The sequence below is a fragment of the Mastigoproctus giganteus genome, chromosome 11 (genome assembly GCF_048544385.1).
Source record: "Mastigoproctus giganteus isolate SK-2022 chromosome 11, ASM4854438v1, whole genome shotgun sequence".
NCBI classification, from domain to species: Eukaryota; Metazoa; Arthropoda; class Arachnida; order Uropygi; family Thelyphonidae; genus Mastigoproctus; species Mastigoproctus giganteus.
Window position 1 is genome coordinate 149,514,264 of NC_143585.1, and position 24,196 is coordinate 149,538,459.

Genomic DNA, 24,196 nt, shown 5'->3' on the forward strand with positions numbered 1-24,196 from the left:
GAGGGGTTGATAGTGACAGTAAAGCCAGTATGCTAGTGCAACAGGATCTATAAATGTTAGGCATATGGGCTGAGAAGTGGCAACTGAAGTTTAACATTGACAAATGCAAAGTACTGCATTTGTCAATGTTACAGCAACCAATTACCCGCTGGTTGCTGTCCCAGCAACCAACTAGCTGAAACATTTGGAGTGACTGGATGGGTGATGTGGGAAGGATTTTTTTTTTTTTGGTTGATGCTGTATAAACTTGCTTTCGTGCATCATATGCCTCAACTAATGCTAAAGATTTAGTGAGAAATCACTGCTATGCATTGTATTTTAGCCTGAAACTGTGCATCTGTTGTCTTGAGGAAGTTTATTATGTGATTTTTTCTTTTAAAAAATAATGTTTTGCTTGCATAAATACAGGAGCATGATTTCAAAAAAAAGAAAATCTTAAACTCAAATTACAACATTCAAGATCTATCTAAATTATAAATTCTAATAATTTATTCTAGTATCCTGTAATTCCAAGGATAATACCTGAAAGTAATATTTGACTTGATATAAAATTAAATCAAGGGTTGACCTTGGGCTGTTATTTTATTTTATTTAATGAGGCCAACATCATAAGATAGAAATTGTTTTTGTGCATAGGTTGCAGTAACATGGCACTCTTTTCTTGCAACAGACAAAACAAGCCAGACTGGAGCTTACAAGAATGTTATTGCAATTTGTAGGATCACATGGATCCTACTAAATGGCTCCCTTCCGTTTTTAATATAGATACTCTGACCAGATATGGTTGTGCCTAGAAAGTTTGGATAGTATAAATGAAATGAAATAATAGTAAAATTGATTTGCACCTAATACTGTAATTGAAATAATTTCATATTCATTTATTTACTGGGTTAATTTATATATTTGTGTTTGTGCCTGCAGTGATTCTGGAAAAAAGGCAAATGTTAGAAATGTGAAAACAATTACTGTTGCCCACTTGTGGTACAATGCTAGGTACACTGAAATATTTGCTCCAATTTGAATCACAAGCAGAGGCAATCTTGTAGTGAATACAGATGTGATGAGATGAGATATAGATGCACCACAATTCAATCAATTTAAAGCAGTCCAGCATGAAGTGTCACCACAAAGACCTGCGAAAAATTCAAAACACGGCCAACAACTGGCAAACCGAGGGCTGGCATCCTTTGGAGTACTGGGAAATTCATTTCAATTTTCTACAGTGGGGTTTGACAATATTTTTATTACTGTTATCTGCTATGCAGTGTTGTGTACCAGGCAATATTTAAAGGAGGAACCATGTAAACTATCAGAGCAAATTAATCTTCAGCATGAAAATTCACACTAAAAGTATAATAGCAACAATACTAACACCCACAGAATAGGGAACAATGGCCACCTACCTTTCAGACTGGAGCTGGCACCCCACTGATTGGTACTTGTTCTGACGAAAAACTCATCTGGGTGGCCAGAAGTTCAAAAAATGAACTCAAGGATGGTATTCTGATGTAAATGTGTGGCTGCATGATCACTCTACATATTTTTACTCTGCCAAAATCAGAATTGTACCATGATCATGGAATGAATGTGTCAATATATACAGTGCTAAATGTGAGAATGGTCAATATGTTTCTTTTAACAAAAATTAAGTCGTTATCATATGAACTATCCATTAAATATTTCTAACTGTGAAATATTTGATCTCAATCAATATATATTTACTTATTGAAAGACTTTTCATTTTCATTAAAGTGATAAAAATTAAATGAATACCTGTTTCACATCTGAGATATCTGCAGGCCTAAATTGAGGAGCCACTGAGAGAGACTCAACCTGATAAGTCCCTTTTCTTTTCTTGAGTGATGGCTCTTCTTCACTGTTATCTTTCATATTATTTAATGCCAGCTTCCCTTCAGCTTGCTAAAATGAAAACCAGACACATTTTTATCTATATTAATATTGACATTAATTGTACACACATTCACAGTTTAATCACACCACAAAATGTGTGATTTCCATCTGCATATAATTTTCAACTAGAAATAAACATAGATCTGATGTAGGTTAAAAAATGCTCCCTTCCATTTTTAATTAATTCAGGAAAGGTCTGAGGAAAGAGGGAAATCTAATCGGGAGGAGACAGCCACATTTTCTAAGCTATGCTTGTGAGCATATCAGTTGGGATCCTAACCCAATGTCCACTTAACTTTTAGTGAAGTAACCTCTTAGTAGAACCCAGCTATATGCCTACTGAATAAACATGGATGAACTACCAATAAGAATTAAGCTGACCAGAGTGGTTAATTTGTGGGCTGAAAACTTCTCACTATGTAAGGACAAAGCAACTGATTCTTATACTGGTGGGAATGTTGCCAGGCTAACAAGGTTCCTGCTGTGCTTGTAAAAGACTAAGGACACCCCATTAAGTTGAATAGCATTGATGTTAGAAGCTTAAACAGAAAAGAAATGGAATAAGAGAATCGGCAGTTATGTTATCAGAATCTGTTTTCTGGTATTTAACATTATAACTGCCAGCTAGCAAAAATAACTGAAACTACTATTGCCAGTTATTTTGACTGCCGTGCATAAAATACTTTTCAGTTGTATTTTCAATATTTTAATATAAGTATTAATATAAATATTTCTTCATATTTCTGATAGCAAAATTTGAAGACAAAACTTTTTTTTGTATAGCAGGAAATAAACTGAAGTTTAAAAATTAATTTACAGAATTTAAACAAATGACATTTTTTCAATAGTTCCTGTACACATTACACACACACACACACACACACACACACACACACACACACACACACACACACACACACACACACACACACACACACACACACACACACACACACACACACACACACTTCTGTAGTAGCCTTTTGAGAGGTTTGACATGGCAGGTATTGTTACTGGTTTGAGCTGCTGCTTTCTGTGTACCTATATACTCTTTATTGAGTTCTTTAGAAAGATTTAATATAAAATCTCTTCTCTTCATAACTTTCCCTGTCACTTCTTTATTAATAATCCAAGCATTGATTAGTGCAAGATCTAATATATTATAAAAAATGTGAACTGGCAATCTACACGAACCTGGTTTTGTTGAATATTTTTTAGCCATTTGGTCTAAAACAACAACCCTGTACTTTGTTTCGTTGTAATATAATACTGTGTCAGGCTTCTTTGTATCACTATGTATTGTAAAATTTTTATGAAGTGTATTCAAGATTATGACATATTTATTTGCATTGGCCCAATAACTTATCACAGCCTAAAAAAATGTGCAACTTGTGAAATGTTTGCCGAACTCTCTGGAACAGAACATGATCTAGCCAAGGAGGATATCTTTGTGTGTATGTGCCAGGTGCAGAGAGTGTCTACAAATTAGGCATCAACTCAGCGTCACACTGGGCATCTACGAGAGCTTGAGGTGTAGGGTAGATGCCCTTGAAGATATTAATATGAGAGGCCTGTCAAGCTTTCAGCTACCCAACTCAACGCCAGAGCTCACTCCTGGGCATCAGGCAACACAGAATTCTTTCCATTCACTAATCTCCAAGGCAGAATGTGTGTCCCAAAGGAATTAGTTATTGTTGGCGACTCTATTGTCAGGGAGATGGGGAATATATTGTGTAAAAAGGATAGATGGAATAGGACTAGGGAATGTCTGCCAGGGGCAAAAGTTAGCATTAGTAGAGGCATATGATGCAAGAAAGCAAGCTTATGCAGCATCAGCCAAATCACCCCTCTTCCATTCGTTCGAAATACCTGTCCAGCTGAGCCTTAAACTTATTTAGGCTATCAACTTCCACAACAAGGGATGGAAGTCTATTCCACCAACCAACTACCCGCTGGCTAAAGGCAAATTTTCGCACATCCATCCTACATCTGTCTTTCCTCAATTTGAATTTATGCCCTCTCAGGTGATTATTCTGAGCAAGAGGCAGAATCCCATCAGCATTGAGCATGCTCAAACCATTCAAGGCTTTATACACCTCTATCAGATCACCTCGACGGTGCCTAGTCTCCAGACACTGTAATTTGCAAAACTTAAGCCTTTCTTCGTAAGAGCAACCCTTTCTTCCATTCACTAATCCTGTTGCCCTTCTCTGTACTCGTTCCAGCACCTCTACATCCTTCTTGAAATGAGGCCTCCAGACCTGTACACAGTACTCAAGGTGTGGCCTGACCACTGCCTTATACAAGGGGATAATCACCTCCTTATCGCTGCTAGAAAAATTCCTGTATATCATTGACAAGACACCATGAGCTGCTCTTGCAGCCTGTCTGCACTGCTCAGAGAACTTCATATCTGCCTACACAACCCCCAGATCCTTTTCATTCTCTACCACTGTCAATGTAGTACCACAGAGTTGATACGTTGCTCTGGGGTTGCTGTTTCCCATATGTAGTACTTTACATTTGTCAATGTTAAACTTCATTTGCCACCTCTCAGCCCATCTCCTCAACTTTTCTAGATCCTGTTGCAGCAGCAGCATAGCATCAGTAGTGTCCTTAACAACCCTGCCAACCTTTGTATCGTCTGCAAACTTGGACATTAAGCTTGATATACCATCATCATCAATATCATTTATAAATACAGAAAACAATAATGGACCCAACACTGAACCCTGAGGGACTCCACTAAAAACATTAGTCCACGATGAGCGGTGTCCATTGATTACCACTCTCCGTCTTCTCCCCCCTCAACCATCCATTTATTCATAGCAGCAATTTGCCTCCAGTGCCACACTGCTCCAATTTGTGCAGCAGTCTTCCATGTGCAACAGTATCAAAAACCTTTCTAAGATCCAAGTATATAATATCAAAGTTATTCCCTGCATCCAGTTGTTTTGTGAGTGCATCAAAGTATCCAATCAAATTGGTCAGGCAAGACTTTCCCTTAACAAAACCATGCTGTGTCCGAGCTATAACTGAAGTCTTGTCTAGATGATCCTGCAGTGCTTCTTTAATCAGTGCCTCCATTAATTTTCCTGGAACAGAAGTTAAACTCACAGGTCTATAATTACTTGTGTCAGCCTTTGATCCTCCTTTGTGAATCGGGGTCACATTAGCACATCTTCAGTCTATGGGTACCTCCCCTGAGTCCATGGAAGCGCTCATAATTATGGCTAAAGGATATGGCTAAGTTGATGACATTGTAAAGCATATATCATCTTTTAAGGGCAAAAAAGTTGATATTGTTGTACATGTTGGCACCAATGACATTTAGAGTAGATCTGAAGATTTACTTAACAAGCACAGGTCAATGTTGCAAAAAAAGTCGTGAGTTAGGGTTAAATTTGAAAGTGTCTGTAATTCTGCCCAGACACGATAGGAGGTTGTACATAATGAGAGCCTTGTCAAACAATTCAGCCCTGGAGGGAATGTGCAAGGCTCAAGGGGTAGAATTTTTTTCAGCGTGGTCTGTGTTTGTTAACAGGAGAAACTGCTTCTACAGGGATGGGATACACTTAAATAGAAAGGGTGCAAGAATATTTGCTGATGCTATCGAGGGAGTGTTAGGTGGGTCAGAAAACTGCTAGCTTGGGGGATTCACAGACTAAAAGGTTAAAAGTAGCCGCAGGCAGAGGTGACGGTGGTTCTCGCACAACTTCTATTAGAATAAGTAGCGACCCGGAGCAAGGGGTGCTGGGGATTTCAGGGACTGTTGCCAGTCATCGTGAAACAGGTGGGTATATGGGATGTGTCAGGGTAACTAAGAACTTGCACTTCATGATGGTGGGACTGTTAGTAATCCTGGGTATAATCTCCATGCACAAGTACATGGTGGGTGACCACCCAGGTGTGAACCAACGTAAGCAGGGGTTGAGGTGTGTCATCCACACCACATGGAGGAATGCCGCCCATCTATGTTACCAGGCAGTACTAGGTGGTAGATGACTCTCATCAACTGGTGCAATACCACCACTTTGCTTATTGGAAGCTTGAAGTGGTGGAACCCATGTTTAGTCTCTAGAGCTAAGTTCCGGTCAACCGTTCCAGATCTCTTCCATCATGCAGTATGATTGATGACTTTTGAGGTTATGATGAACATCGTGGTGAGATCCAATATTCCTTACATTTCGAGGGTACAGCTCTAAAACGGTATTCGCAGGTCGGCCACTAGTTAGTACACAGGACCGAACCTATTGGTAACTCTCTAGGAGGCTTCCGGATCAGCTAGTGTATAATCTTGCTACCTCTACTCTGCTAGATAGTTACTGGAGGAAGTCCGAGTAGTGTGTATGCAGAAGGCATTGTCCAGGCCACGGTATGTCAAGGATCTGGGTATATTCTTACCATGTGTACGCCATATCCAAAAATTTCATTACTTCATACAGCATGTCCCACCCACTTTTTCTTACTATTGAATACACCACGAATTGTCAAACTAATAGAGCAAGCTTATCTATGAAAAGATCTAAACCTCCCAAGCACTTCCTAATTTATTTCACAAATATACATGGTCTCAATTCTAATCTTAACAATGTCTAGTTCCATGTGCAATCTGCCAAACCCCATGTACTTTTTCTGACAGAATCTCAATTATTGGTTGATTTAACTACTGCTCATCTCAGATGCCCAAATCATTCGCTGTATGATTCCTTTCGCCTCAAAGCTGATACTTGTGCATATGTCCGTTCTGATATTCCCTGTAAGAGACTTGGCAATTTGGAATCTACTCTCTTTGATCTTCTCTGGCTTAAAATCTCTCTACCTCATTGTATAAAATTCAACTGTTGTCTCTACTGTTCTCCCAACTTCTTGACTTCCTCTCTTTGCAACTTGACTTTCTCCAGTCCAACTTTCCTAACAGTGAGGTAATTTTCCTTGCTGATTTTAATGTTCACAACTCCAGCTGGCTTCTGTTTTCTAGTCACACCGACCCAGCTGGTCAAGATGCTGGGTAGTAATTTCCAATTACTAATGACCGTGCACAGATTATTCATTTACCTACAAGAATACCGGACAATCCTAATCATACAGCCAACACGCTTGATCTTTTTCTCACAAACAACCCTTCTAAGTACACTGTCGAAAGTGAGATGTCCTTTAGGCACTTCAGATCACAACTTGGTGATTGTCTCTTCTCCAATGGAGCCTTTATCTCATGGGTATTCCCAACCTCGTGTTGTTTGGCATTACAAGAATGCAAAATGGGATGACCTGCGAGATTGCTTTTCTTCTTTTCCTTGGTTGGATTACTGTTTCAAAACTTCTGATGTCAAGGTTTGCTCAGATCGTGTCAGTGAAATTAGTCTTGCAGGAATGGAATCCTTTATCCCACACTCCACTTTAAAATGTCGTCATTTATCTAAACCTTGGTTTTCCAATAAATGTGCTAGGGCTGTTCAAGAGAAGAATGTTGCATATCGTAATTGGCTTGTTTCTAATTCTTCAGTTTCATTTTCTGCCTACACCAAAGCTCGCAACAATTGCAAAGCCATTATGAATCAGTCCAAACTAGAGTTTGAACAGGCTAAGAGTAGAAAACTTGCTTCTTGCCCTAATGGTAGTCGAGCATTCTGGTCCCTTGCCAAAGCTATTGGCCGCAACTTTTGCCCATCTCTGCTCCCACCTCTGTTCAAACCAGATGGTTCTGTTGTCACTTCAGCCAAGGATAAAGCTAACCTGCTGTCATCCCATTTTTCTTCCAACTCATATATTAATGATCTTGGTAAAACACATCCCACTATTTCCAACACGCTCTATACAATGCTTCCTGTGATCTTTCCTCAAAAGAATGTCAGAAGGATTTTGATGGATCTTGATGCTAAGAAAGCTCCAGATCCCGATGGTATTTCTCCACTTGCTCTCAAAACCTGTGCTCCTGAACTTACTCCTATTCTTTGCCGCCTTTTTTCACTTTATTATTCCAAAGGTGTTTTTCCTTCTGCTTGGAAATTTGCTCATATCCAGCCAGTTCCTAAAAAAGGGTGACAAATCCCTCCCAACCAATTATCGTCCCATTGCAATTACTTCTACTCTTTCTAAAGTAATGGAGAAATCAATTAACCGCCAACTCTTAAATTACCTAGAAACCTTCCCTCTGATCAACGATCGCCAGTATGGATTCCGTCAGTGTCGATCCACTGGTGATGTTCTGGCCTATGTTACCCATTTATGGACTAATTCAATGGAAAGGTTTGGTGAAACACAAGTAGTTGCTCTTGACATCTCAAAGGCTTTTGATCGTGTTTGGCATAAAGGTCTTCTAAATAAGCTTCCATCTTATAGTTTTCCAACTGCTTTTAGTAATTGGTTATCCAGTTTTCTCTCTGATCGCTCACTGGGGGTGATGGTAGATGGCTCTCTGTCTTCTAACTTCTCCACTAATGCTGGTGTCGCCCAAGGTTCAGTTCTTTCCCCCACTCTTTTCCTCTTGTATATTAATAACCTTCTTCCATTGACTGGAAATCCTATCCATAGCTTTGCCGATGATAGCAAATTACATCCCACTTTCCATTTTGAGAAACCTTGCCCTGTTCAATCAGCTTCAACTTCTCAAAAATCTACTACCAATTCCTTAAATGCTGATCTTCAGGTAATTCTCCAGTGGGGCAAAGACAACTTAGTTGATTTCTACCCTTCTAAAACTCAGTCTTGTCTTATATCTCGCCAAAAGGATTCTTCTGCTCCTATGCTTATCTTTGGTGACACTCCAATTTCTAGGCAAAATGATATATCTTTTTTGGGGATTATACTGACTTCTAATCTCCCTTGGCACAAGCACATTACAAATATTGCTTCCACTGCATCTAAAAAACTTGGTTTCCTCTTTGGCTCTCGGCTTTACTTTTCTTCCAAACAGCTGTTCACTCTGTACAAATCACAAATTCACCCTACCATGGAATATTGTTCTGACATCTGGGGTGGTTCCACCAAAATCTCTCTCAGGCTTCTTGATTCCATTCAGAACAGGGTAGTTAGGTTAATTAATGATTCATCTCTAAAAGAGTCTCTCCACTCGCTGTCTCATAGACGTACTGTTTCTGCTGCATGCCTCTTCTACAGATATTTCCATGGGCACTGTTCTTCTGAATTGGCTTCTATAATTCTTGCTCTCTCTTTCAAAACAGTCCGAACACGTGCAGCCACCAGACAACGTCCATTTACTGTCCAACTTCAAACTCACAGAACCAACTTTTCATCTTCCTCGTTTATTCATTCAACTGCCATTTTCTGGAACAACCTTCCTTCGTATGTATTTCCTGAAAATTACAGTCTACAGAAGTTCAAGTCCAATATTAACAAATATCTTCTTTCATCTTCTCAACCTCCAACCCAAGCAGGTAGTAAGTACTATAGGTTCTAATACCTCTCGTGTTTGGGGTTTACATAAAAAAAAAATAAAATAATTGATTGTCAATCCTATTTTCAAGATGGTAATTGCTTTCCTTTATTGATCTACTTGCACAACAACGATGTATGAAACATTATGGCCCAATGCATTATAGTTGTAGTCCCCTAAAAGTGTGCTGTGATGTTCCATTTTACTTTGAATTCTTTATTGATGTTTTGAATCCACGATGCACTTATTCCAGGTTTATATACATAATAATTGCTCATTATTCACTAAAAATCACAAAAAATCCATAACTTTATTGTCGAAACATCAACGCTAATAAAAGTATTTTTTAAATTGTATTTTGTGAATATAACCTTTATTATGTACATTACATCATTAGGATCATTTATATTTTTCACATTCTTTCAGTATTTTCCTTTCTTACACTTTCAGTTTCCTCTCCCCACTTTCTCTAGATTAGCATCCTGCACAATGAACATGTCAGCTTAATTTTGATACACAAGCAATTTTCCATATATATATATATATACACACTGATGAGCCAAAATATCATGACCAGCCAGTCATTATGCAAATCGAAGCAACTGCAGGTGAACTACGGCATATATGCAGGTCAGGACACGGTACAAAAAACACCTAATACTGAGCTCCATTAATCAGTGTTACTCTTGGAAAAGAGTAACACTGATTAACAATGGGAAAGGCAGTGGACTTAAGCGAGTTTGACAAAGGCCAAATTCTAATGGCCAGATGACTGGGACAGAGCATATCCAAAACGGCACAGATGGTGGGGTGTTCATGGGCAGCCGTGGTTAGCATATACCGAAGGGGATCCGAGGAGGGGGAACCCACAAACCGCCGGCGAGGTGTTAGACAACCACAGTTCATCAATACTCAAGGTGAGTGAAGGCTGTCCCGGATGGTATGTGGCAACAGAAGGGCGACTGTGGGGCAACTCGCCGGTAATTGGAATGCTGGTGGGTGACGGGAGTAATGTGTCACAATACACAGTACATCGAGCACTGCCGAAAATGGGGCTGCATATCCACAGGCCACTCCAAGTGCCCAAGCTAACCATGGTTCACCGGTGACAGTGCCTACAATGGGCACTGCGCCTACGTGAGCATCAAAACTGGACCTTGAGTGATTGGAAGAAGGTCGTCTGGTCTGATGAATCACGTTTCATGTTGCACCACGTGGACGGCCAGGTACGTGTGTGTCGTTTACCTGAGGAAGTGATCCAGGCAACTTTTTCAATGCCTGGATGCACCATGGGACAAAAATAAGGCGGTGGCAGATATGTCATGATTTGGGCGATGTTCTGCTGGGATACCCTGGGTCCAGTCATCCATGTGCTGGTCACTCTGACGTCTACCACTTACCTAAACATCATTGTTGACTTTCATGGCAACGCTCTTCCCTTCTGGTGATGCCATCTTTCAGTAGAATAATGTACCATGTCACACCACCTGGATTGTTCAAGACTGGTTCGCAGAACATGAGGAAGACTTCCAGGTATTGCCCTGGCCTCCAAATTCCCCAGACATCAATCCCATAGAGCATCTTTGGTTTATGTTGAAACAGCAACTCCAATTTGTGTCGTCTCAACCATGGACCTTACAAGATGGTTACATGTTGGTACCAGATACTACAAGACACATTTAGAAATCTTGTAGCATCCATGCCTCGCTGGGTACAAGCTGTTTTGGCTGCATGTGGAGGACCAACATCATATTAGGTAGGTGGTCATAATGTTTTGGCTCATCGGTATATATATTTCAATATTTACATATAAATATTGAAATATAATCAAGTTTATTTTTATTTAGTGAAAATACCTACTCTTTTTATATCTTCAAGTTCACTAATGGCCATGCACAGATGCCATGATTTATCGTATCTTACTTTTTCAACTCTAGGAAAACGTAATGTGCATCCTGTTCTGAAACGATTGCTATGAACTATTTCAGCAGCACGTACCTGGAATTACAAACAACAGTTTGAAATTATTTATACGCTGATCAGTATAATGCACTTTGACAACATGTTAGTTATTTGAAATTTAGGGAATTTCAGATTCTTTTTTTGTCTGCCTGTTTTTATATTATAGCAAATCAGTAACTCAGCATAAGACAATATGAAAATATTTCCCCAATTCACAAGGGGGGGAGGACAATGGGTGAAATGAGTAATTAGAGACCTGTAAGCTTGACTTGTGTTTCAGGAAAAAAAAATAAAATAATGGAGTCACTGTTTAAAGAAGTAACAGAACCAACTACATAGGAATACAGTTATACTGCAGTCATAGCATGGATTTGTTAAGGGGATCTTGTCTGGCCAATCTAACTGGATACTATGATGCAGTAACAAAGAAACTGGATATGAAATGTAATTTTATACTTAGATTTCCAAAAAGCTTTTGATATTGTAGCACATAAAAGACTATGAAAACTGGAGCAGTGTTTCATTGAGAGCAAATTACTGCTATAGATAGAGAGACAGTTGAGTGGGAGAAGACAGAGAGTTATCAACAATGGGAACTTTTTCAATGACAAATACAAGATACTGCATAATTTATTCCCTGCCTTAATCCCAGAATAAGATACCAACTAATTATGTGTGAAACAACATTGAGGGTATTGGAGAATGAAAAAGACCCAGGAGTAATTTTGGGCAGGGACTTAATTTTGGAGGCTACTAGGCTTTTCATTCCAACTAAGAAATACTGTTCAAAGTTTAGGCCTAAGTGGATGTCACATGAATTAATGAGGCTAGTAGCAGAGAAGAAAAATGTAAATGTAAAGTATTAGGGGACACAGACGCCTACGGTAGATATATGCTAGTCCGTAATCAAGTTACAAAGGAGGTTAGGCAGGTGAAGACAGATTACGAAAAATCTTTGGCAAAGGATGCAAAGAAAAACAGCAAAGAGTTCTTTACTTATGTAAACTCTAGAAGGAAAGGGCTGAATCATATTGGACCACTTAACATAGATGGGTTGACTATTGATGATCATGCTCATGTAGTTGATAAATTAAATGAGTATTTTGCATCTACATTCACACATGAGGAGTTATTCAATGAGGGGAGTGCCAGAAGTTTATCAAACTCTAAGAGGGAGCTAAGTGATTTTGTAATAACCGAGAGCAAAGTGGAGGGGAAATTGTTGAAGTTAAACATAAAAAAAGCACCTGTGGTGGATGAGATCTATCCAGTTATATTAAAGGAGGCAGCAAAGGAAGTAAGCAAACCCTTATTCATAATTATGAGAGCTTCCTTAGACTCAGGGGAGGTCCCCATGGACTGAAGGTGTGCAAATGTATCACCAATTCACAAAGGGGGTTCAAAAGGTGACACAAGTAACTATAGACCTATTGGTTTAACTTGTGTTCTGGGGAAAATAATGGAATCACTGGTTAAAGAAGTACTGCAGGATCATCAAGACAATACTGAAGTAATAGTTAAAACACAGCATGGGTGTGTTAAAGGGAGATCGTGTCTGACCAATTTGATTGAATATTATGATATGGTCACAAAGGAACTGAATTCCAAAAATAATTTTGATATCATATACTTGGATTTTAGGAAAGCTTTTGATCCTGTTGTAATGGAAGACTGTTGTACAAATTGGAGAGATATGGCATTAAGGGTAAGTTGCTACAATGGATAAAGGGATGGTTGAGTGGGAGAAGACAGAGCATGGTAATCAATGGACACTGCTCTTTGGGGACAAATGTTATCAGCAGAGTTCCCCCAGGGTTTGGTGTTGGGCCCATTGTTGTTTTGTATATTTATCAATGATATTGATGAAGGTATATCAGGCTTAATGTCCAAGTCTGCAGATGATACAAAGATTGCCAGGGTTGTTAACAACAATAAAGAGAGTATGCTACTCCAACTGGATCTAGATAAGTTGGGCAAATGGGCTGAGAAGTGGCAACTGAAGTTTAACATTGACAAATGTAAAGTACTGCATATGCATAGCAATAACCCAAGAGAAACATACCAACTTTGTGGTACTACACTCGGGGAATTGGAAAGTGAAAAAGACCTGTGGATAACCATGCCCAGGTGTTTTTCGCTGCCAGGTGGGCTGCCAGGGCAGGTTATGGAGTCTTCTCAATGGTATATAGGAATTTTGCTAGCAGGGACAGGAGGAGAATATCCCATTATACATGTAGAGTTATACGTTATACATTAGCATTAGCATTAGTAGAGGCATTTGATGCAAGAAAGCAAGCTTATGCAGCATCAGCCAAAAAAAAAAAAAAAAAACCCACTTCCACTTCACCCCTCTGTTCGTTCAAAATACCTGTCCAGCTGAGCCTTAAACTTATTTAGGCTATCAACCTCCACCAAAAGGGATGGAAGTCTGTTCCACCAACCAACCACCCGCTGGCTAAAGGCAAATTTCCGCACGTATATCCTACATCTATCTTTCCTCAATTTGAATTTATGCCCTCTCAGGTGATTTTTCTGAGCTAGAGGAAGAATCCCATCAGCATTGAGCATGCTTAAACCATTCAAGGCTTTATACACCTCTATCAGATCACCTCGCTGGTGCCTAGTCTCCAGACACTGTAATTTGCAAAACTTAAGCCTTTCTTCGTAAGAGGCACCCCTTTGTTCCATTCACTAATCTTGTTGCCCTTCTCTGTACTCGTTCCAGCAGCTCTACATCCTTCTTGAAATGAGGCCTCCAGACCTGTATACAGTACTCTAGGTGTGGCCTGACCATTGCCTTATACAATGGAATAATCACCTCCTTATCCCTGCTGGAAAAATTCCTGTATATCATTGACAATACTCCATGAGCTACTCTCGCAGCCCGTCTGCACTGCTCAGAGAACTTCATATCTGCCTGCACAACCACCCTCAAGTCCCTTTCATTCTCTACCACTGTCAGTGTAGTACCACAGAGTTGATACGTTGCTCTGGGGTTGCTGTTTCCCATGTGTAGTACTTTACATTTGTCAATGTTAAACTTCATTTGCCACCTCTCAGCCCATCTGCTCAACCTTTCCAGATCCTGTTGCAGCAGCATAGTGTCAGTAGTGTCCTTGACAACCCTGCCAACCTTTGTATCGTCTGCAAACTTGGACATTAAGCTTGATATACCATCATCAATATCATTTATAAATACAGAAAACAATAAGGGACCCAACACTGAGCCCTGAGGGACTCCATTAATAACATTAGTCCACGATGAGCAGTGTCCATTGATTACCACTCTCTGTCTTCTCCCCCTCAACCACCCCTTTATCCATAGCAGCAATTTGCCTCCAATGTCACACTGCTCCAATTTGTGTAGCAGTCTTCCATGTGCAACAGTATCAAAAGCCTTTCTAAGATCCAAGTATATAATATCAAAGTTATTCCCTGCATCCAGTTCTTTTGTGACTGCATCATAGTATCCAATCAAGTTGGTCAGGCAAGACTTCCCCTTAACAAAACCATGCTGTGTCTGAGCTATAACTGAAGTCTTGTCTAAATGATCCTGCAGTGCTTCTTTAACCAGTGCCTCCATTAATTTTCCTGGAACAGAAGTTAAGCTCACAGGTCTATAATTACTTGTGTCAGTCTTTGATCCTCCTTTGTGAATTGCGGTCACATTTGCACATTTCCAGTCTATGGGTACCTCCCCTGAGTCCAAGGAAGCTCTCATAATTATGGCTAAGGGTTTGCTTACTTCCTTTGCTGCCTCCTTTAATATAACTGGATAGATCCCATCCACCCCGGGTGCCTTTCTTGTGTTTATCTTCAACAGTTTCAACAGTTTCTCCTCCACTTTACTCCCAGTTATTTCAAGATTCTGTAGCTTACTGCTAGAGTTGAATACACCTCTGGCATTCCCCTTGCTGAATAACTCCTCATGTGTGAATGTCGATGCAAAATATTCATTTAGTTTGTTAGCTACCTGAGCAGGATCATCAACAGTTGACCCATCAATATCAAGTGGACCAATCTGATTCATCCCCTTCCTTCTAGAGTTTACATAAGTAAAGAACTCTTTGCTGTTTTTCTTTGCATCCCTTGCCAAGGATTTCTCGTAATCTGCCTTCGCCTGCCTAACCTCCTTTGTAACTTGGTTGCATATCAACTTGTATCTATCATAGGCTTCTGTGTCATGTGTTAATTTGTAAGTATCCCATGCATTTTTCTTCTCTGCCATATGCCTCATTAGTTCATCTGACATCCATTTTGGCCTAAACCCTGAACAATATTTCTTAGTTGGTATGTAAAGCCTAGTAGCTTCCAAGATAAGTTCTTTGAATGCTTCCCATTTTGAATTTGCTGTTGGTAACATCATCAGTTGGTCCCACTGTATAGAATTTAAATACTGTCTCAGTCTATCGTAGTCGCCTTTACGGAAGCAATAACCCTTCCCTTTACCCCTAATGGTAGTTACCTCTTTGAGTAAATCCCACTTCAGCACACTGTGATCACTGCCACCTAGTGGTTCATTTATTTGCAGATTCTTAATGCATGAAGAATCACTGCTGATAATCAAATCAAGAGTATTACTCCCTCTAGTTGCCTCCCGAACATGCTAATGTAGAGAACAATCATCCAATAAATCCACAAAAGCCCTGCTAGTGCGTGAGTAACCAGCCCCCAAATTCCAGTCAATATCTGGGAAATTAAAATCTCCCATTATAAGACTCTCTGATTTACTGGCCCACTCTATTTCCCTGTACAGTTCCTTATTATACTCATCAGAATCATTAGGCCTATAGCACACTCCTACTCTCAATTTTGATCTCCCAATGCTTATGTCACACCAAACTGACTCAACACTGCACTGTCCAGCGATGTCGACTGGCTTCACTTACTTGGTTTTTAATAGCATAACCCCTCCCCCCCTTCCTATCCTGTCTATCCTTTCTGTAGACGTTGTACTCCCCAAATTGCAGTTCTGCATCCCTTATATCTGTGTGACACCACGTCTCTGATATCCCAACAATATCTGCCTTTGATGTTTTGAGCAATACCTCAAATTCATCAAATTTATTTACTAAACTCCTAGCATTGGTGTACACACAAGTATACCTGCACCTGTTTCTATTCTTAGCTACCCTAACACAACCCATGTGTTTACTTGTACCGCAATGGCTCCCAGCAGTCTCTGAAATACTATGCATCTTGTTTTTCAGGCTTCTGCTCATTCTAATAGAAGCAGTGCAAGAATCTCTTTCACCTCTGCCAGTGGCTACTGTCAATCTATTGGTCTTTGTCTCCCCCCAAGCTAGCAGTTTTCCGACCCACCTAACACTGCCTCGATAGCATCAGCAAATATTCTTGCACCCTTTCTATTTAAGTGTATCCCATCCCTGTAGAAGCAATCTCTCCTGTTAACAAGTACAGTCCAGGCTGAAAAAAATGCTACCCCTTGAGCCTTGCACAATCTTTCCAGGGCCGAATTGATCGACAAGGCTCTCATCATATACTCCCTCCTATCGTGTCTGGGCAGAATTGCAGACACTTTCAAATTCAACCCTAATTCTCGGCTTTTGTTCAGCAGTGACCTGTACTTGTTAAGTAATTCTGCCGGTCTCCTACTCTTAATATTATTAGTGCCAACGTGTACAACTATATCACCTTTTGTGTCCTTAAAAGATGATATTCGCTCTACAACGTCATCAACCTTTGCCCCTGGCAGACATACCCTGGTCCTGTTCCACCTATCATTTTTACAAAGCATGTTCCCCGTTTCCCTGACAATAGAGTCACCAACAACTACTAGTTCCTTCGGTACAGGAAGGATGTAGAGTTGCTAGAATGAGTAAAAAGAAGGGTAACAAGATTGGTGAGGGGAAATGGGGTGCTCTTACCAAGAAATGCTTAAGTTCTGCAAATTGTAGCACCTGGAGAGTAGGCACCTGTGAGGTGATCTGATGGATGTGTATAAGGGAATATCAGAGGGGACATATGCACAAGTACCATCTTTGAAGCAAAAGAAATTGCAGGGTGAATAATTAGGCCAATTGAGTTCAACATTGGTTGAATCAACCGATAATTGAGATTCTCTCAGAAAAAGTACACGGGGTTTGGAATACTGTAAGTGGGTAGGAATTTTACCAAATTCATATTTATAAATTTAATAGTTATATAAATTTATATATAAATAATTTTATATAAATTTATAATTTATATTTAACATAATTTAATTTAATTTATATTTATGCAAAAGAAAGCTACAGCTGACATAAAGAGAAAGGAAGTAGGAATAAGTATAGTAATTGAGGTACTATTACTACACTTCCTACTTCCTTTCTCCTTATGTCAGCAGTAGCTTTCTTTTGCATAAATATAAATCAAATAAAATTACCACAACTGAAATTGAAAATTATGGTTGGCCCTCTATTTTCTATATATTCATTTCAAAGTTATCTGTCAGGCTAGCTGTTATCTTGCCTGTTTGCTGCTAAATTTAAATTATAACCAAGTTAGCCTTTATGTTTACGTTTAATAATTGGACTTAGTTAAACAGGCAGATAGCAATCAAAAACAGATAGCTCTGTTAATTATTGGTGGGATATATTGAAAGGGGTTAGCCCTCGAAAAAGTTCCTTTCAATGTATATATATATCAATAATTAGCTATATAATCATTATTGAATTATATATGTACAGTGGAACTTCTCTATTACGAACTTCTATTTAACGAATTTCTCTATAATATGAATTTTTTCGCAAAACATTGCACCTTGAAACGAAATTACATGTAAAATTAACCCCATACAGCAAAGTGTTAGTCTCTCTGTAACGAATTTTTAAAAAAATTAGTAAAAGCATTTTTGAAGATTTTCAAGCATTTACTGCTAAAAAGCCGCTCAAATATACTGCCTCCTTCCTTCCGAAATTGCGCATTAGCATCTGGAATTAAATAATCATCCTTTTAGTGAACCCATGTAGCCATTGACGCCCGTAGGAGGGTCTTTGTTTCATTTTTGTTACAGTTATTAAACCAAATGTGTTTTCTTAAAAGTGGTCGTAAACTTTATAATAAATAGGGTAGATTTGTAAATTGATGTTGGCTCAGGGGAAAACAAAATTGGCTGCAGTAAACCTTTAGCATGCTGTGGCGACAATACATAGAATGCTACCATAGTTGGTTTTTAGTAATGCCTACTGAGTGACATTTGCTTCTCACCTCAACTGTACCACGTGACCTTCCTGTCAATCATTATATGATAGGTTCGTTCTCATCTAACTGGACTGGCAGTAGATGGTTTTCATGATTTTTTTTTTTTTTTTATTTCGTTCATCATCAATCACATAGGCTGTATTCTCTTGTATTTTTTTTAAAGTAACATATAGCATACATTAATCATAAATTTTCTTTCGTGTATATATGAATGAAAGCAGAATAAAAGAAATTCACAAAGTCGTATATTTCTTCAAAGTAATTGATAGGAAAGGTCACGTGATACTGTTGAATTGGCAAGTGAACATCATTGAGTAGGTGGTACTAACAATTCACTATATGGCCAGCGCAGCGAAGTTTGCGGTGTATGTATCGGCAAGTGCTGCAGTAATTGCGGAAAGAATGTCGAAGAGAAAGTGTTTAAGTATTAATGATAAAGCAAAGGTTGTTATGATATTGACCAGGGTTTTAAGAAAAAAGATGTTCCGGAGAAATATGGCATACCTGCAAGCAGTTTATCTATGATTTCAAAAAAATCGATAATCAATTTTAAATGCAATTGAAGGAGGAAGAGAAGCGAATTAAGTTGTGTATATACGAAGATGTTGATAAAGCTGTTCTAAAATGGGTGCAAATGATATGTGAAAAGAATATCCCAATATCGGGCCTAATAATTAAGCAACAAGCTCTGAAATTTGCACAGTCCCTTGGACATACAGAATTTAATGCGAGCACTGGGTAGCTAGATAAATTTAAGAAGCGCCACAGAATTCTGGAAAAAGTTATTTGTGGAGCGTTAATGTAAGTGAAGCGTTAATGTAAGTGAAGCGTTAATGTAAGTGAAGAAGATTGCAACATTTGGAGGAACAATACCTTAAAGAAGATTTTGGAAGAATATGAGCGTAAGGATGTTTTTAATGCTGACAAAATGGGTTTATTCTTTAAATGTTTACCGAATACAACACTTGCTTTTAAGGATGATAAATGTTTGGCAGAAAACAAAGCAAAGAAAGAATCACTATGCTAGTTGGAGCAAATATGACAGGAAGTGAAAAATTAAGACTTTTAGTCGTTGGAATATCAAAAAACCCAAGATGTTTTAGAGGCACAAAATCTTTGGAAGTTGACTACACCTTTAATAAAAAAGCATGGATGACAAGTGATATTTCTGAAGAATGGATATTAAAACTAGACAAGCGTATAACAAAAGAAAAAAGGAAAATCATTTTGGCAACTGACAATTGTCCTGCACATCCTGCCAGTATTTCTGCCAAACTTAAAAGTGCGAAGTTGTTTTTATCATCAAATGTAACATCAAAACTCCAGCCAATGGACCAAGGCATTATTAAAAATTTTAAATTTCATTATCGAAAGAGAATAATAATGAAGATTGTCAATGCGTTATCAGAAAATAGAAACTTGGAGGTTACAATTAACCTCAGAGATTGCATCTCTGAACTGGCAAATTTGGACAAACGATGTCACCGAATACGCTATTCAAAATTGTTTTTCGAAAGCGGGATTTGCATTGAATACAGAAGTCGAACAACAACTGGACGAACAAGATGAACTGCCCCATTCATAACTGAAAAACTTTTGGACATTATTAGAATCGTCTGGAAACATCGAAAATGAAATAACACTGGATAGTTATGTTTATGTAGATCAAGATATGACTGCGGCAGAACATCCAAATGAAGACAAAATACTGCTGAACAGTGTTAGACGCGACCATGATCACGAAGAAATCAAAGATGACGCTGAAGACGCATCAGAACAACCCGTAAAAAAGGCAACTCGCAAATAAATGATTAACGCCTTTAAAACGGTTCTTATGGGTCTACAGTTTTGTGAAAATGTTCCTGATAATGTTTTTAATGGTCTGAGCAAATGTGAGGTTTTCTTTGAGAATCAGACATTTTTTAATTGTACTGTGCAAATGAAAATTACAGATTTTTTTAAATTTGTGATACTTACTGGCGAAAATTGTGTAAACGTAATTTAAATAAGTATGTTTTTGAAATAAAATACATCAAAAATAAATGTAGATTCGTTTTCATTTTCTAATTAGATAACAATTTCAAATAAAAAAGATATTCTCTGTATAACGAAATTTCTCTATAATGAATTTTTTCGCTGGATTTATCGAATTCGTTATAGGGAAGTTCGACTGTATATATTATTACTAATTATATGTTTATTTCCAGGGTATGGTATTGTAGACCTACACAGGCTATCTTAGTCTTTATAAGTTATTTTGGCCTTATGGCCCACTGTATACTGTTATGTGTATATACATATTCAGCATCTATATAGTACATATTACTTTTACTATAATAACTATATATATATATTTCCTTTACATAATTTACTATGCAGCATGCTCTAAAATCTGTGAATATGAACAATGTCCAGCGACCAAGGTCAATGCGAGCTTTGTTTAGTTGCCGTTCCCAGGTCCTCCCTCCACATGGGAATTGACGTAGTTTGTTGATTGGAAACAGATGACATCCCCCAGAGACTAGCTTGCACTTTTGAAAAGGAGCAGCCTAAGTCAGATAGTGGCATTAACAGTAAACTCGAAAACTAAATGTGAAAGGGGCTCTAAAATATTTTCCTTAATCCTATTTCCCTACGCACTTCTTTCGGCTCATGTTTAGTCAGAAATAAAGTCACCATCATCTTTAACGCCCTTCGGTAACCTTCAAAGAGGATTTTCCCCCACAGTAAACTGTTTTATATCTGGGCTCTTCCACACTGCTTCCCCCATAGTGCTGCATCCAGTTCTTGGATTCTGCTGGATGTATTTTTATGACTTTGCTTGTCTCGAAGAGCAAATTTTTGGACCTACATATAGTTATATGGATTGAGAACTTTCAGTCAACCTATTTTGCCCCAACATCACTATAGCGCTATTTGCTACTTTAACCAAAGGCTGAAGAGGATATTGTTAACCAGAAGGTTATGCTTCATTCATATAAACAGACTTGCCAGTTAACAGGCGAAGAAGACTCAGAAGGGGACTCCCCTTCTGTCCCCATGACTAGGAACAGACTTCAGACAATTAGACAGTCTACACTCACACAAAACGACCAGGAGGCCATTGCAATTGATCTCTCCCGACGAGGATGACTGCGAGAAGAATGGAGAGCAAGGCCTCCCGTCCATGTCCAGAAAGAAAGGATCTTCAAGGAAAGAGGATTAAAGAAGCCAGAAATCTCTGCTCCTCCCCCTAAGCAGAGGGAGGGTAATGATGCAGGTGAGGAACCACCTAGCTTATTAAGCAAGAAAATTCCAAACCTAAGAATTATCCAGACTCTACGGCATAAAATGGAGAGCTGTCTTTACAGTGATAATAGTGGAGTTTCCAGTGCTACATGTTTGCGTATTAAACACTGCTGGGGCTCATTTGAAAATATGTTGTATGAAGTAATAATTGAAAACAAACAACTTAAATCAATGAATGAGCAGTTCCTACAAACAAATGCGATGCTCACAATGACTATGACCAACCCGGATTTCAAGGCCTTGAACAACATTGCCTCTACCACACAGGCCCAAGCCCATATTGAAGGGGCACCTCAGACTTTGTCATATACAGCTGCCATCAGAATGCCCAAGATTCCTCCCCCAGAACAGAAGCATATGCTCATTATCAAGGCAGCACAGGGTTGTGATATCGTGGACAGCAATGGTGTAAAAGACACAGTCCTGAAAACCTTAAAAACCAAGATGGATAACATAAAAATCAAAAGTATCTAAAAGATCTGCAACAGGGGTATAATCCTGGAAGCAGCCTCCAAATCAAATCTGGAGCAATTACAAACATGTGGAAAAGCTGAAAACTTGAGCCTCACCTTTGAAACCCCGAAAATTAGAGGGCCGAGCATTATCATCTTTGACATTGATGTCTCAATCCAGAAGGAAGAGTTCTTGGAAGAGGTTTTCAATAGAAATCTATTTAGACACACAGACAGGGAGGAGGCAGCCAATTAAATGAAAATTCAGTTCTCAACGACAGGTCATGGGACAAGCTCAACTGGATTTTCCAGGTATCTCCCAGGATTAGAAAATTTCTGCATAATCAAGAAAGGATTTTCTGGGGCTGGTCATCACACTGTTTCCGGGACTTTGTACCGGAAACAGTGTGATGGTCAGCTATGAAATGTTAAAACTGTGTTTCATAACGGTGTGATGACCAGTTATGAAATGTTAAAATTACCTAGGATACTGCCATACCTCCAAGAAGTGTCTCAAAAAAGCAGCCAATCTGTGGGCATTGTGCAGATGCAGGACACCTTTACAAGGACTGTCAAAATAAATCATCCCTACCAACCTGTGCCAACTGCAAGGCTATTAATAAACCCTCTCCTTCTCCAGGAACCCTACTGCGTTTGTGGTAGGATCTCTGGATATCCATTTACATACCAGAAGATACAGATTACAAACCAGCATGCCTTGCAGCCATCATAATCCGCAATCCGGACCTAGTTGTGACCAGACTCGATTCCTTATGCACCTCCCACCTAGCTGTTGCCACTGTGGAAGGCTGCATCTCAGTCCTTACATCCTACTTTCAGTTCAGCACTGACATCCACCTGCATATTGCCATCCTGGAATGGGCTCTTGACCTGCTTGAAGATTCACATGTTATCATTGCAGCCGACTCCAATGAACACTCTACTAGTTGGTACAATGCTATGGTTGCTAGAGGTGATTTCCTTGATGAATTTATTGCTGCCCACAAATTGGAGATCGTTAATCTACCGGGTCAACCTACCACCTACTCTTCAGGAACTGGGGAATCCAACTTGGACATTACCCTTATAATGCCTTCCCTCACCAATTGTCTCCAACAATGGCAAGTGCACTAATATGCGACCACCAGTGATCACCGCCTCATCACATACTGTATTACTGATCAAGTTACCTCTCGCCAAATCTACATGCATGCATGCTACTTCCAGGTTCTCTACAAGATCAGCTAAATGGGAAATTTTTGATGTCATCCAGGAAGCCACCTGCAGTCCCCTCTACCCTCTGGTATCACTCCACGAAAAGTACCCAGAAAACAGATTTTGTTCAATCATTGCTCCTGAAAGCCTCACAAGCATTGATGAAGAAATGTTCTAAAAGTCCAAGGTCTGTCCCCTGGATCTTACCAACCTACGGAATGATCTCAAGCATGCACATAGAGCATACCAGCGTAAACGCAGGACTGAGCCTCCCCACATTGCTGATAAATACAAAGAAAGAAAGATTCAGAACCCTTCGCAGAGAATATTGCAATAGGGTTTACCAGACCAAACAAGACTCATGGTGCACACTGGGGTCTGGTGTATAAACTTGTCAGTAACAAAATTGGGTCTACATACATCATCAATTCCGAACACAATAATGGCTCTCCTGAGACAACAAATTGGCTGGACACAATGAACAAAATTCTGGATGATTTAATTTACCAAGATGATACTGTCCTAAACACAGATTTCCATAATCAAGTCACTACCTACAACCAAAAATTCCAACCTACCATTACTGAAGATCCTTTTACTGAAGAGGAAGTGGCCAGGGCCATCAACAAGATCAAGAATGGCAAGGCGCCTAGCCTGGACCTTATTGAGGAAGAGTCTGTCAAACGTCTTTGGACTGTCACTCCTGCTATCCTCATTCAGCTTTTCAACACCTGCCTGAAAGATAGCACATTTCCATTATGCTGAAAGC

At 39.2% G+C, this 24,196-nt stretch overlaps 1 protein-coding gene across 2 annotated transcripts in view; it reads right to left on the reverse strand.

The window, feature by feature from the left end:
* DNAlig4 (DNA ligase 4) overlaps positions 1-24,196 on the reverse strand; it is a 462,385-nt gene that overhangs the window by 163,567 nt on the left and 274,622 nt on the right. For both annotated transcript variants that reach the window (XM_090384659.1, XM_090384660.1), the window contains 2 exons: positions 11,168-11,305; positions 1,774-1,920 (listed from right to left, as the gene is read on the reverse strand). In XM_090384659.1, coding sequence (XP_090240785.1) covers positions 1,774-1,920; positions 11,168-11,305 — 285 coding nt within the window. The remainder of the gene's footprint in view (positions 1-1,773; positions 1,921-11,167; positions 11,306-24,196) is intronic.